The sequence below is a fragment of the Lissotriton helveticus genome, chromosome 8 (assembly GCF_964261635.1).
Source record: "Lissotriton helveticus chromosome 8, aLisHel1.1, whole genome shotgun sequence".
In the NCBI taxonomy this organism is placed as follows: Eukaryota; Metazoa; Chordata; class Amphibia; order Caudata; family Salamandridae; genus Lissotriton; species Lissotriton helveticus.
The window spans coordinates 330,733,487-330,748,055 of NC_136069.1; the positions used below are offsets into that span (position 1 = coordinate 330,733,487).

General features: G+C 42.8%; 1 protein-coding gene across 2 annotated transcripts in view; it reads left to right on the forward strand.

The window, feature by feature from the left end:
- The window catches only part of NUP58 (nucleoporin 58), a 429,593-nt gene that overhangs the window by 173,607 nt on the left and 241,417 nt on the right, over positions 1-14,569 (forward strand). For both annotated transcript variants that reach the window (XM_078657110.1, XM_078657109.1), the window contains exons 8-9: positions 2,853-2,918; positions 5,003-5,177. In XM_078657110.1, coding sequence (XP_078513236.1) covers positions 2,853-2,918; positions 5,003-5,177 — 241 coding nt within the window. The remainder of the gene's footprint in view (positions 1-2,852; positions 2,919-5,002; positions 5,178-14,569) is intronic.

Consider the following 14,569-nt stretch of genomic DNA (forward strand, 5'->3'; position numbering starts at 1 on the left):
ACCATCGGGGCATGTCTCTAGTGGTTCAACACCTGGCAGGTTTCCTGAATGCCAGGGCGGACTTACTCAGCCGCTCGTGCATGATGGATCATGAATGGCGTCTTCACTCGGAGGTGGCGCAGTGGGGAGAGTCTTGGTTAGATTTATTCGCCACCGAAGAGAATGTGCAATGTCAGCAGTTCTGACCGTTTGAGTTTCCAAGGCGGCACTCGCTCGGTGACTCCTTTCGTCGCAAGTGGAATTGCGGCCTCATGTACGCCTTTCCGCCTGTACCACTTCTGCCCAGAGTGCTGAAGAAGATAAAGCGCAACCGGGCCCAAGTCATTCTTGTGGCTCCAGACTGGGCACGAAGAGCCTGGTACTCCGAGCTCTTGAGCATGGCCATCGATCCTCCGATCAGACTGCCTCTTCGGGGTGATCTTTGGTTGCAGCAGCAGGGGACGGTCCTCCACCCGAACCTTTCCAGCCTCCACCTCCTTGTGTGGAGATTGAACGGCGACAGTTGACCGCTTTTGATCTTCCTCCCGAAGTCTGTAATCTCCTCTTGGCAGCCAGGCGTCCCTCCACTAAAGCTGTATGCGCCAGGATATGGAACACATTTATGGCATGGTGCACAGCAAAGGATGTGGGTCCCCTTTCTGCCCCTCTTTCAGAGGTCCTCCACTTCATTCTTTCTTTGGCCCAGCAGGGCTCTGCTCTGGGCACTCTTAAAGGCTATCCTTCGGCCTTACTTCGCCTTCCTGATTAGCCTTCTCTTTTTAAGTCCCCTATTGTTAACAGATTCCTGAAGGGACATTACTCATCTTTTTCTTCCTCCGCCTTTCGTAATGCCCTAGTGAGACTTGAATCTTGTTGCACTTATCATATGTGTGCTCCCTTTGAGATACTACATAATTGTCCTCTTCATCTCCTTACTTTCAAGACTGCTTTCTTGCTTGCCATCACCTCTGCTCGCCGGGTGAGTGAGCTTCAGGCCTTATCTTCCAAACCTCCCTTTCTTGCTGTTCATTCGAACAGAGTAGTCCTCCGTAATAGGCCCTCTTTCCACATAGGTCAGACCATCACATTGCCTACCACGTTCACGCCTCTGCACCCTTCCAAAGAGACTCTACCGTCTGGGCCCAAAACGTGCACTGTCTTTCTACCTTGACCGCACTAAAGATTTCCGGGTGGATAATCAGCTCTTCGTGGATTATGTGGATGCCAAGAAAGGTCGGGCAGTGTACAAACGTACGATCTCTCTATGGGTTGTCCTATGCATTAAGATCTGCTATTCCTTAGCTAAAAAGCAACCTCCAATAGGCCTGCTTGCCCACTCTACCAGGGCGACTGAGGCCACTACTGCTTTGGGACGTGGTGTTCCCCTACTTGACCTCTGCAAGGCAGCCACGTGGCCATCTTTGCACGCGCTTACAAAGCATTACTGCCTGGACAGCCGGAGAGACCGCTTTTTCGGCCGTTCTGTTCTCCAGGACTTCCTGGTGTGAACTTAGTTCACAGACACACCTCCGGGGCTGGTATTGCTGGAGTATCGATTCTAAGGTAAGGAATCTATAACTAATTGTCTCTTTCAGATGAAGAAGTTACTTATCTTCAGTAACAATGTATCTGTAAGAGATGTATATTAGTTATAGCTTCCTTACTGCTCCACCCATCCTCCCCGGTCTGTGAACTAACTTCTAGGGATAGGTACTCCTTGCAGGGCCCTAGTTCTGTGCACCAGTGGTCAGTGTCTTGCATGGCTGCGCTTCTGGTGTGGAAAGTTGTGTCAGAACTGATGTCAGCACGCAGAGGTGGAGTCCAAGTAGACACCGCAACGTCATCCCAGCAATCGCATCGATGACAGCGGAGTGTTGACTGACGCCACCTACGGACATGCAGGGGTACTGCCACGAAAAGATTTCTCCAGATCCAGTCTGGCGCCTGGGGGTAATTCTAAGGTAAAGAATCTACAACTAATATAGATCTCTTACAGATACATCGTACCAAAGGGAAGTAACTTGTTCTTCACGACTAGCCGCAAGTATAGAGGCACAACAACCATAAGGAAAGCTGTGTCCCTACACAAGATGTTAATCAGTTACAAAAAGCCTTTCAAATTAAAATATATGCCAGTTAGTAACCACGAGACAAAGCATATCAAATAGTGAACATGCACGTTAAACAACTTGTACGAATCATGAAATGATTTCAAGTGTGAAAAGACATGGTAAATAAGGAGACTATCACAACAAACATGAGCAGTTTAAGAATCATTTAGATGACCACGTTTAGAAAAATGCAAAACCCAAATGTATAGGAACCTGTCAGAAAATACGAACCAAAATAGAGACTTTGCTTTTTCTATGGCCACCCCCAACCTTTAGTTTGAATCCATAAAGTTACACAACTTACTGTGAATATTCAAGCCTCTATCTACTGCTCCCAATCTAATGAGCTATTTTTCCCCTTGTTTCAGTAGACTAGCCATTCTATTTCCTCTTCTTAGCTGGGTGTTAACAGTCTGAATGACATGGTATTTAATTATAGTATCCTCAATGTATGCATGTGGTGTATTATAATGCAAGGCAAGAGGATTATATAGAGATTAGCATACAAGGGCAAAAATTGTGTATAAAGACTTTGTCGCGAACCGGACTGATTTGCTGAGGTGGCATGATGTGCAAAATAGCGATGGATTGGGATGCGGCCTGAGTGATTACCACTGGCTGAGAATAATTCAGGCATTCCATCCATCACTGTTTTATGTACTTAAGCATCTATAAAAGTCAGGACAAGCAATTCTTATGTGTATATTTCAAACTATTTTTGAGTACCACTTGGAATATAATTAAAATTGTTTTACTTTACAGAGATAGTAAAGCACTAAAAGATGAAAACCTACCTCTTCTCATCTGTCAAGATGTGGACACTTTCCAGTACGTATTGGTTTTCATCGATTGGCCATTTTTGCCTTGCATTTGCCCCTCCTCCAAGATCTCTTTAGTTGCACACCTCTTTTAGCCAGACATTTTTGATTCATTAGTCTTGTGTTGCCTGTAGTTAGTTTCCACTCATTTGCTACATTTTGGCAAATGTGGGATGACTGGAATTAACTGTAGTATATGTCTGATTTACTTTTTAATTGATGGTGCCAACCTGGGATGTGCTTCTGTAGGCATTGTCATCGCTGAGATCTGTGGATAATCTTGTAATCCTGCCCTAATTGTCATCTATTTGTATGGTACATGTATCACAACAAATGTGTTTTTTGCTTTATAATTTAATGCTGTGAAATGCTGTTGCCTGATACTTTTCATATTTAAACACCTGAATGTGTAAGTAGCTGCTCAAGTTGTGTGGGAATCGGGCACTGGTCAGTATGCATAAAGAGTTTACTATTTTAAACAAGGGATGGGGGCTACACCCTCTTGCAAAAAAAATATTATCTGAATACATGTGTCCTTTTTTGTAACACACAAATAATTCCAACAAGCGCAACGCTTATATTAAGTGTCTATTGATATGCCATGGTCCCCTAAACATGTTCAAACCTTGAGATGCAGATGGTCCTCTTGCTGTAAATGTGACAAACCCCTCCTTGAACTTCTAGTGGCCTTGAAGATTTATTCAGCAAAAATTGTATTTCTACACCAGACATGCAGTTTTCCTACCTTAAAATCGGCCTGAAAATAATAGAATATGGACCAGACTGTTTTTCTCCTTTTAGCATGGACTTAAAACTGAATGCTTGAAAACTGAATTATTTGGCGTGATAGGTAAAGCTTTTTCCATCAATTGCAAATGCCCTTCAGTTTCTTGAGGACCAATTGCATTAATATCCAATTTCTTAAACACAGAATGTTAGATTTCATCTTGACTACCACATTGGGATAGCGCTAGAAGTTTTTGGATTGTGCTGCAGTTCAGGCAATTGAGTCTGTTTTATTGTTAATTCCACAACATTCTCTAACTTTGTTCCACTTTGGATCCTCACTTCCCACCTATTTACTACAGTAGTTAATTGCAGGTACATTGTCCATCTTCCACACATGGAACTTAAATCCCTGTCCTTTATCAAACGGTTTCCTGCAGATGACTCAATAAACTGCTCAACACAGTTTATGAAGAATCCTTTCTTATTCTAGTGACTTGTGTACAATGGACATCTCTCCGTCCAGTCCCACAGCCCTAACGGCCAGACTGTGACACCAAAATGGAATTTGCAAGAGTTCTTAATATTAATCACTCGGTCTTAATGTTAATGGGGCATTAAACCTAACATCTGTCATGCTATTCATTCATGGACATTAAATCTCCATACTAAAACCCTACATTTTAACATCCTGTGTACTTCCGAGCACACCAAAGGGTTTGTAGGACAAAAGGATGGTAACTGTTGGAAAGTCTCTGAGCAGCAAAGGTTTCATCGGCTCAATGTGTCGCTGAAGTTTGTGACAAGACCTGCTTTTTGGTGGGAATGAAGCCACCAGCCTCTAGCATCCCAAAGCACAAAATGCATATGGCACACTTAATGTAATGCTTCACTTGTTTCTCTGCTTAAACTGTTAGACAACTAAAGTGTGCACCTTTCAGTTTGAAAGTTCTAAAATCGTGGTGGAAACCTAGTAATGTCTCCTGTCCAAATGTGGTGTGAATGTCGCATGTCTGCAGATCGTCAATTTATGGCAGAGTCTCTGTTACACCAAACCCTGCATACCCCCTTAAATCTCAGTGCTTAGGCAAACTCATGTGTTAATACAAGCACCTTTTGCATCATCGGCTTGAATCCCAAAAACTGCTTCAGAAAGAAATGCATTCAAAATACAGAAGCAGAGTAATATATGTGTGTTTTTAGTTGAAAGAGAAACGGATACTTAAGTGAAAGGAATCTGGAAAAATATACAAAGTTGCCAAAACTAAGGTCAATGAATGGGATGAATTCAGGTAGGTAATGGAAATGCGTATACAGAAAATACGATCTAGTTCTGCTGCTGTAAATTGAATTTACCTATTGTTACAGGAAATTTGTTAAGGAGCAAAAACAGGTTCAGGAAGAGATTGCACGAATGTCCTCAAAAGCCATGCTGAAAGTCCAGGAAGACATTAAAGCTCTGAAGCAGTTGTTATCTGTTGCTGCAAGTGGATTGCAGAGAAACGCTTTAGCCATTGACAAACTGAAAATGGAAACTGCCCAGGTACTGTAGTGTCCAAAAAGAAAAAAATAATTTGTTTATCGAAGGCATCGCTTTCTTTGTAAAACTATGAAATGATATTTCACATAGCAGAACATTTTAAAGGTTGTCTGTGGCACGTTGTGTAGCTAATTGTAATGTATAGTTTGGTGTTAGTATGGAAACAAAAGAATGCAGACACATGTATGTCAATGTAGACAAACATATATGATGCACAGTTGTACTGCTGTAGGTAAGGTTAGCAACTCGCAACAGAAGAAATCATGTTTCTTTGTTAATAACATTGTCCTCCTTTGCCCAATTTGCACCAAATTTGGGAAAGAATGTGCACAACATTATCCATAATGTGTGAAATTTGATGCAGATTGATCAAGCGGTTTAAACATTTGAAGGGTGGTCTGAGTTCAAACTTGTAACTTCTACAAATCCCTTTTATTTTTCTATAGCAAAATGTGTTTGTGTACAAATAAAATTGCAGAATTAAGCTTCACAAAATTTGATATCAATGCAAACTTTCTGTCACACATTGATTTTTCTTGGTTGGTGATATTCTGTTTGGCTGTTTCTGAGGTATACAACATGTTGTGAGTATGTATTCAATGGTACTCTGAATTTTGTTTTAAGCTTACAATCTCTTTTTTTTTTTTTTTTAAACTGTTGCTCTGAATGCTCTGTCCGCTAGCAAAAGGATGGAGAAAAAAAATTATAATTTAAAAGCAGCAGAGCAGGCGGCACAGTGCTGTATCGTCAACCCTGCCACAGTGCTTACACAACTAAATATGACCATACTCGCTGTAAAACATTGGCACAGCCATCAGTATGCCACCATGCCCCTTCCATCTGATATTGCACTTCTTTGATTGTACACCCATTATCAAACACTCATAAACCTGCCATCATATGCTAGCACACTCACAATCATAAACCCACACAGCCCCAGTCCTAAACCTATGCTGCCACCACTGTTCGCCCTCACACTCACTGTTGGACGTCAATACTTCTACTGTCCAGTCCACACACATTCACCATTAAACATTCTCACATACCCACAGGCTATTGAGGCTCTTGGTAAATGCTTGCTCTTTTTATTGTTTGCTGAATTTCTGGAGGGTGACTGGATAGGGACAACTAACCATTTTTAAATCTGTTCTTTTAACTTCTGGCTTCTGCAGTTTTCACTGGTTCCACAACAGAGGCATAGTCTGTGTTGGAATGCGCTCTTGTATTTGGAACTCTTGTTTCCCTCATTATATTTAAAACGGAAATGCCATGGGCATGCAGAGGCTGACTCTTAGTAAATGCTTGTTTTTTTTAAAGTTACTGCGCTTTTTATTGTTTACTGAATTTGTGGAGCGTGATTGGATTGGGACAGCTAAAAAAATTTAAATCTATTTTAACTACGGGAATGTGCAATTTTTACTGGTAGTCACCACAGAGGCACCATTTTTGTTGGGACGTGCTCTAGTGGTTGGAACTCTGGTTTCCTTACTGTAAGCCAGGAAATGCTGTGGACGTGCCAAAGGCAAGCCGGTCTGTGCCTGGATCACGCCCAGCGGCAGCAATGCTGCCGGTTTGTCTATCAAGTCTTCTACGATTGCATATTCTAAAGATGAAATAATTGCAGTTAGAAATCTGTCAATTTTGTCCCACTGTAACCATAAATTAATTGTTTGCAATTGATCGAGCATGGATGACAGGGTTACCTGACTATCCTGGGGTTTCTCCTTTAATTCCCTAAATGACTCTCGAGTTATATTCAAAAGGCCCTTGGCTGTGAATATATATCAGGAGGAAGCCTCTCTTTCGGCTTCTTAACCAATTGTTGGTCCCTACCTAAACAATCTTTCAAAATCAGCTAACTATTCACAGGAAAAAAATGCAATCTTCTTTTCCTGACAGAAACTTGGCTTACGGACTCTCCTTCCTGGATATCGCCCGATCTTTCCAGGCTGGAGACCAAATGGGCAGTGAGGTGGCAATAGTGTACAGAGATTCCTACAAGTGCTGTAGTTCAAAACCTGTAAATATGGGCACCAGTGAGGATCTATCTTTTGCAGTGGCTCTTGGCCCCTCCTTTATGGTCTCTGGCTATTACTTTACTGATCCCCTAACTGTTCACCCGAATCTCTTGGCCTACTAATGGACATAATAGGTCAACTGTCTATTCTCCGCTCAAACTTCCTCCCGCTAGGGGACTTTAACTTGCACATAGATAATCCAAATGTGATGGGGCTGACATTTAAGGTCGGTCATACGCTAGACTTTATTTTTTCTCACTCCTTGAATATTTGGATGGATCCAGTTATTAAAATAATTTGGTCAGATAACTTCCTGGTACATTTTAACATTGTCTGGGCGTGCACTAGGAAACAGCAGCTGACTTTTTCTGAAAGTCTCCAGGTCATGGAGTCAAGTTTCTGAACCACTGCACTCTGAGGCACTACAAGCAACCCTGCTCGAACTCTCAGGTGCAGTATGCCCTGACCTGGCTAGAGTGAATAACTGGCTGTCCTTGCCCCTTGACCACATTTCTCCTTTAAAAACAGTATCTCAAATGAGATCAAAATCCTCAGCTCCCTGGTTTACGGCTGCTTTAAAAGAAAGGTCACACTGCAAAGCACCTTAAACGCAGGTTGAGGAAATCATTCAAGTTAGAAGCAAAATCAGTATACATAAAAGCACTAAACGTTCGTAGAGAAGTACGCAAGGGGCATAAAGAGTTTATTGCATCCTCTAATTCCGCTGCCTCTAATACACACTGCAAACTTTACAGGGTTGTGAATTCTTTTTTTTGTTGTCTCTAAACGCCTCTCAAAAATAAAATTCAAGTGACTTATGGCAAGGTTCCCCCTCAAGATCCACCTATCCCCTTCACCGATCGGGGTAATTCTCCTAGCCTGTTACTTACTAATTTTGAACCCATTTCCCTGTAGGACTCTTCTATTCTACTGGGCAGATGGTAAATCTGAGTCACCTCTTCACCCATGCACTCTGGATATTCTTAAACTTACTGCCCCAGTGATCAAACCCATCTTTAATAAATTAATGAACGCCTCCTTGGAGGCAGTCATAGTGCCACAGAGTAGGAAGCAGGCCTTGCTACTACCTTTACTGAAGAAAGGTAATGCTGACCCCAAGGTGCATAGCAACTTCAGGCCTAATTCTCTGTTGCCTGCTGCTGTCAAAATGATGGAGTAGTTGGTCAAACCTACAACCTTGTTTTCTGGAACATAAACTGCTTCATAACACTCAGTCGTGCTTTCGTGCAGGATACAGCATGGAATCGGTGCTTCTGGAGGTTGCTGCATTCATTAAGGGCAGTGTCTATCATGGGGCGGCAGCTGCAGTTATTCTTCTTGGTTTGACAGCGGTCCTCAATATAACCTCCCATTTCAATTTTCCTAGAAAGTTTATGGAGTTTGGGTGTTCAAGGCTTGGCCTGGACCTGGACCTGGTTCAAGTCAAATCTAGAGGACTGATCTCAAATGGTCTTTCTGCCTCCCTTCACTTCCTCCAAGCTACTTGTGTGTGATGCCTCAGGGCTTTGCCCTAACAGACTCTTTTTAATATCTACTTGAACACCCTGGCTAGACTTGTGGCGTGAGGGTGCTCTTGTACGCCGACAATACGCAGGTGATGCTTTCCTTCCAGGAGAAGGATATGGAAGCATTGCCTGCTTTCAAGGGATGCCTGAGAGCCGTTGGCGAATGGATAAATGTTAATTTCCTCAAACTGAACTCTGACAAAACAGAGATACTTTTCTTTGGCACTAACAGTCCCCCATACACTTACAACTGGTGACCTTCAGAGCTAGACCAATATCTGGGTCTACCATCTTATCTGCTACATTGCCTGTAGATAATTCAGAACGCTGAAGCATGGTTGATACTGAAGATCCAGACTTCAATGTAGATTGCGCCTCCTTGCGTAATCTACATTGCTAGTGTCATCAATTTCAAAGAACTGAAAAGGTCCTTTATATTTAAAAAGACTGCCTCCCTACCAACAGGGGAGATCACTGTGCTCCAAAGAACAAAAACCTTTACGTTTTCCCAGGGTCCCCAAGGCAAGAAGAGGTGCTTGAACCTTTTCCTTCCTGACCACCAAACCCTAGAACTCATTGCCTTCGACGCTCTGCTTCATTCTTAACTAACCAGTTTTTTGTAAGCTTTTGAAGACTTCTCTTTGATGTATAGGCCTCCTGTTTTCTGGTCTGATTAGTTGCCTGTTCCACTTTTAAGCTGCTAGCGCCGGTGCGCCTCTTAGGATGCAGCAGCGCACTTTATACATTTTATTGTATTATATCCAAAAATCATCATACCACAGCATACTCGCCATCAGATCTCTATAGAACAAAGCCGGGATCACATGCAGGCAGAGCCATCATATGGCAACACATAGAGGCAAAATAGACCAAAACAATTGAATGTTGCTTTCCCCGCCTCTCCCAAAAATCAAGAATACATAAAATTCAGCCGTTGGGTGTTACATTCAGCTAATGTTCTACTGCCAGCTTAACTCCCAAATGCTCTTTTCATCCAACCTTCTATAGACCAACTGCTAAGCAGATAGATGGAATTAAAGGAATCCCATTCTGCCTTTAAATCCCCACGGTGTCTATCTGCTTAGCAGTTGGCCTAGAATTCATGAAGGACAAGACAGTGTCACTAACAACAAACACCATTTTCTTTATTTTTCTGCTTTTAAAAATAAATACAGGTGGGAAATAGGTTGTTTTGTGTCTGTATTTATCTGTAAAAACGGAAAACTGGAATCCTTACTTGTAATCCCAGGTGTCTATCATGGAAGTCTTCAGAATCATGGAAGTCTTCAGACAACCCACGCTGCTCCTTGAGGGGTAACATTGGTATCCTGTCCCTCGTAACATTAGAATCCTAGGGTTCCTTCAAAACAAACTGAAGTTACTGCCAGTGTGGGGCATAATAGAATAGTAGTGCCAATCTCTCCCTTAAGTGAGCAGTGTCAATCTTTAGAGTCAAAAATCTGTTTGCTCCATTTCCCTCCTTTATTCTCTTTTCGCCTTTAAAAACTTTAATACAAGGCTTTTCAGGGACATTTTACTCTAGAGACTTTTGATTATAATTGGTTTATTTTTAAAATAATTAAAACAAATCTTTATATGGACACTGAACATTTTTTTTGCTCAACTGAGATAAATATTATGAAAGTGCTCGTAGTACTGCCCATGAGCACTGTACGTAACTTTATTGCTAGTGATCCTCGCTTGACCTGTGGCAAAAATCGAGATTGTTTGGATATCTCCAGTTTAGAGCATTCAACATCTGTCAGTATTTATTTACTGAGTTTGATTTTATGTAAGTGATACATTTCTTTCTTTCTTCCTTCCAATTATGGATTAGTAATTGTTTACTATTGTACAGAGTGTTAAAACCCATATTGATAGTGCGATGTTCTTAGGTTTCTAAATTTCTATTTCTATTTTGTTTCTTTGCTCTGTTGGTAAAATGTCTCAACTGTTTGTTGCCAGTTTGGCACTTTATGAATACATAAAATAGTGCTAACCTTACTGTGCTATCTCAATCCTTAGTTATAGAAGTAAAATTATTATTAGGTCGAGCTATTATATAGCTCTGACAAATTGTAGGGAAACCACACTCTTGAACAAGCGGATTCATCCCAATGCATGTGGTGCACTCATGTGAGACGCGCATGCACAAACCCATCAGCCTCGCTCCCGTTTGCTCCCGAGCCAGGCATCTGAAGCTTCCCGAGTTCCCTCCCACACTTCAGGCATTCAAGCGTGAAGCTTCCCCAGCCCGCGCTCGGCCAGCTTTAATTACCCCAATATTCCTCCCTCGTGTTTCTTATTTATTTATCTCAATGAACACCGTTTCTATTTAAGCGTGAAGCTTCCCCAGCTTGCGCTCGGCCAGCTTTATTTACCCCAACATTCCTCCCTCGTGTTTCTTATTTATTTATCTCAATGAACACCGTTTCTTTGCCTGATCGCGGACATACACCTCACGCATTTGTGCACCGGAATGCACGCACGCACTCACTTTTATGACATTTTTTTGACTCCATACTGTTCGCCGCTCTCTGTGATGTAGTGTTTATCTCACGATTGAGCCAGCACATCGGCGCCCGTTCTATGAGCCTGAAACATAGCAGCCACATGTGACATCCGCCTCCTCTCCCCACGGAATCATGACCGAAGTCTTTCCACTCTTGCGGTCAGTTGTTTTTATGATAATTTTGAGTTTGGTTGTTCTTTATTCACCTCAGTGGACAACGCATTGTTGGCAACACTTTATTTCTGTGGTGAAGTTGCCAGCTCCGGAGTGTTTACTTTGTGTCAGAGCGTGTCATGCTTGAATTCGAGTGTCTCGCCATTTCCTCTGCTTAACTCCTCCTTCTAATAAAAGCCGCCCCGCCCCCGCAGCAAGTCATTGGTGCGATAACGTGTCCATTAATTGCAGGCTCTCCATTAACTGCATGTTGGATTTAACCTGGCTAGTAGAATTGGTCATATTACACGCTTGCATGTATGTAATCAGGCGTCCGCTACTAATTACAATATAGAGACAGAAATGTATTTATTAGACCAACAGAGAATGTACTACACGAGAAGAATGCAGCAACTATCCCTGCATGGTTCACTTCTTCAGATGTAAATATCCAATATTATTGTGCAGACAGTATTCAGTGCTGGTCATTCAGCCCCTCAACGCCTCAGCACCCCTCAACGCCTAGCACCACTGAATGCCACAGCACCACTGAAGGCCACAGCATCACTCAGCACCACTGAAGGCCACAGCATCACTCAGCACCACTGAAGGCCACAGCATCACTCAGCACCACTGAAGGCCACAGCATCACTCAGCACCACTGAAGGCCACAGCATCACTCAGCACCACTGAAGGCCACAGCATCACTCAGCACCACTGAAGGCCACAGCATCACTCAGCACCACTGAAGGCCACAGCATCACTCAGCACCACTGAAGGCCACAGCATCACTCAGCACCACTGAAGGCCACAGCATCACTCAGCACCACTGAAGGCCACAGCATCACTCAGCACCACTGAAGGCCACAGCATCACTCAGCACCACTGAAGGCCACAGCATCACTCAGCACCACTGAAGGCCACAGCATCACTCAGCACCACTGAAGGCCACAGCATCACTCAGCACCACTGAAGGCCACAGCATCACTCAGCACCACTGAAGGCCACAGCATCACTCAGCACCACTGAAGGCCACAGCATCACTCAGCACCACTGAACGCCACAGCATCACTCAGCACCACTGAACGCCACAGCATCACTCAGCACCACTGAACGCCACAGCATCACTCTGTGCAACCATTCAACAACAACTGGTTCTAATATGGTCTCTCAATGTTTCAAACTTTATTACAAATGTCACAAAAATATGTTAATATTTCGCTTCTGTTCTTGGATTTTCATCACAATAAAATACACTGAACATAATCTTCCCAAAAGTTATTTACAAAAGTTTAAGCTATTGCCATTATAAATAACAATAAGTTTTAATTAAGTATTAATTATTAAAAAATGAAGCCATTGTTATTTGTAATATTAATACATCTAAGTCCTGTAAATACAACATATATTGCATTACAAATGCTATAGGTGTCACGTTTGCGAAAGTTAAAACTATTGGCATTGTAAATGACAAAGCTATTAATTTCGCTATTTTCAAAACCAACACATAAATAATATATTTGTCATTCACAATACCAATAGCTCAAACTTTCCTAATGCGAGACCTATTGCATTGCAAATGCTTGTTTATATATTGTAGCTGTTCATTCCACGCTGGGTAACTTATCATGCCTTCATTCTTTGACTGTCCCTCCTCTTCGGGTAAGGGACGGTGTGTGCTATCTTATTCAGTGTATATGAATGTTAATGACAATCCAGTGACATTATGAAGAGTTCCTAACTTTAACACCAGTGCAGCCTTAGCTGTATTTTCAGAAACCACACTACCTTCTCCCTAAATATAGACGATTGAAAGGAAATGGAGTTCTTGATTTTTAGATCTAATGTCTTCATCAGAACCTCAAAATAGACCAGGCAGTTGGCAAGATTTTTGGCTCCCTTAAAGGATACATAGTATTTTTCCACTTAAAGCTTATTTGCCCATGGACCTGATTTCCGCCATCTGGTTCGGATGTATATTGCAGCACTACGATTCGAAACCCCTAATCAGGATCCCTTCGGTTCACAATTCACTTACCCGTCGGTATTTTCGATTGTGTTTCCAACCTTCTGCGTGTAGAAAAACTTCTAAAAAAAACTTTCATTATCCTTCGGGCCTAGCTCGTCTCCTCTTTCCAGTCGATGATCCAGCATCGAGTGTATCATCGATGGAACGGATGTTCCTCCAATTCTGTCCTAGGTGCCATTCTGTAACTTCTGTCTCTCCCAGGAGCATAAAGAGGAAGACTGAGATGCGTGTCAGTCGATCTGTTCCAAAAAGACTCTTAGAGGCAGTCGTGCTCGACGCAGAGGCGTGCAGCGGCAAACTATTGAGGAGACCCCCGATATCTTTGGTGAAGATGTCAAGCAAGAAGTGGAGGTGTCGGAAGAGGCATAGGTATTTTCTGTTCAGGACTCCGATTCAGAGTTCAAGATCTAGCTGGAGTCCCACAATGTTCCATCTGGACAGGGTGCTGTGAGTAACAAAGCCCCTTTGCCCACCAAACCCACTCCAACAAAGGCCATTGGGCCACCAGTGCCATCAGGCCATGGTAGGCACCAAGACTCCGATTCCAATGCCCCGCCTTTCGGCTCGGTCCTGAAACAGCGAGTCAAGCCTTCCGGTTTGGCCTCGAACCGAGATGGCACCCCTTCGATGTCGAAGCATTCGGGATCGAAAAATAAAAAGGGCGAATCCAGCTCGGCGCCAGAAATTTCAGCGCCGAAACAGAAAGATGCTTCTATAAAGACAACGGAGCCGATTCTGGAAACAATGAAGCAAAAGCTGGATCATAAACAGAAGAAAGTACATATTAATCCTCAAACCGGACACATTACAACTAGTCAGTGATACCACCTCCCAAAAGGAAAATAGACACTGAATACAGAATCCCTCTCCAGAAGAAAAAGGACATAGCTACTAGTTGTGAGAAAGTGCCCTCATTCTGCATAGTAGGCCCCCACTTTTTTCTGAACTGCTGATGTTCTTTGATGAAGTATGTCCTGGGCTCCTGCTAATCAGGTACCCAGGGCCTATGTTCCTTCCCTAAAATTGAATTGAAGCCTAAACCCAATTTGGCATCTCTGGACACAGGCCAGCCCCTGGTAAATGGTACCACAAGTACCCGTGGCACTGTGGCCAGAGAAGGTCTCTCAGGGCTTCAGCACTTATTGTGCCACCCTTAG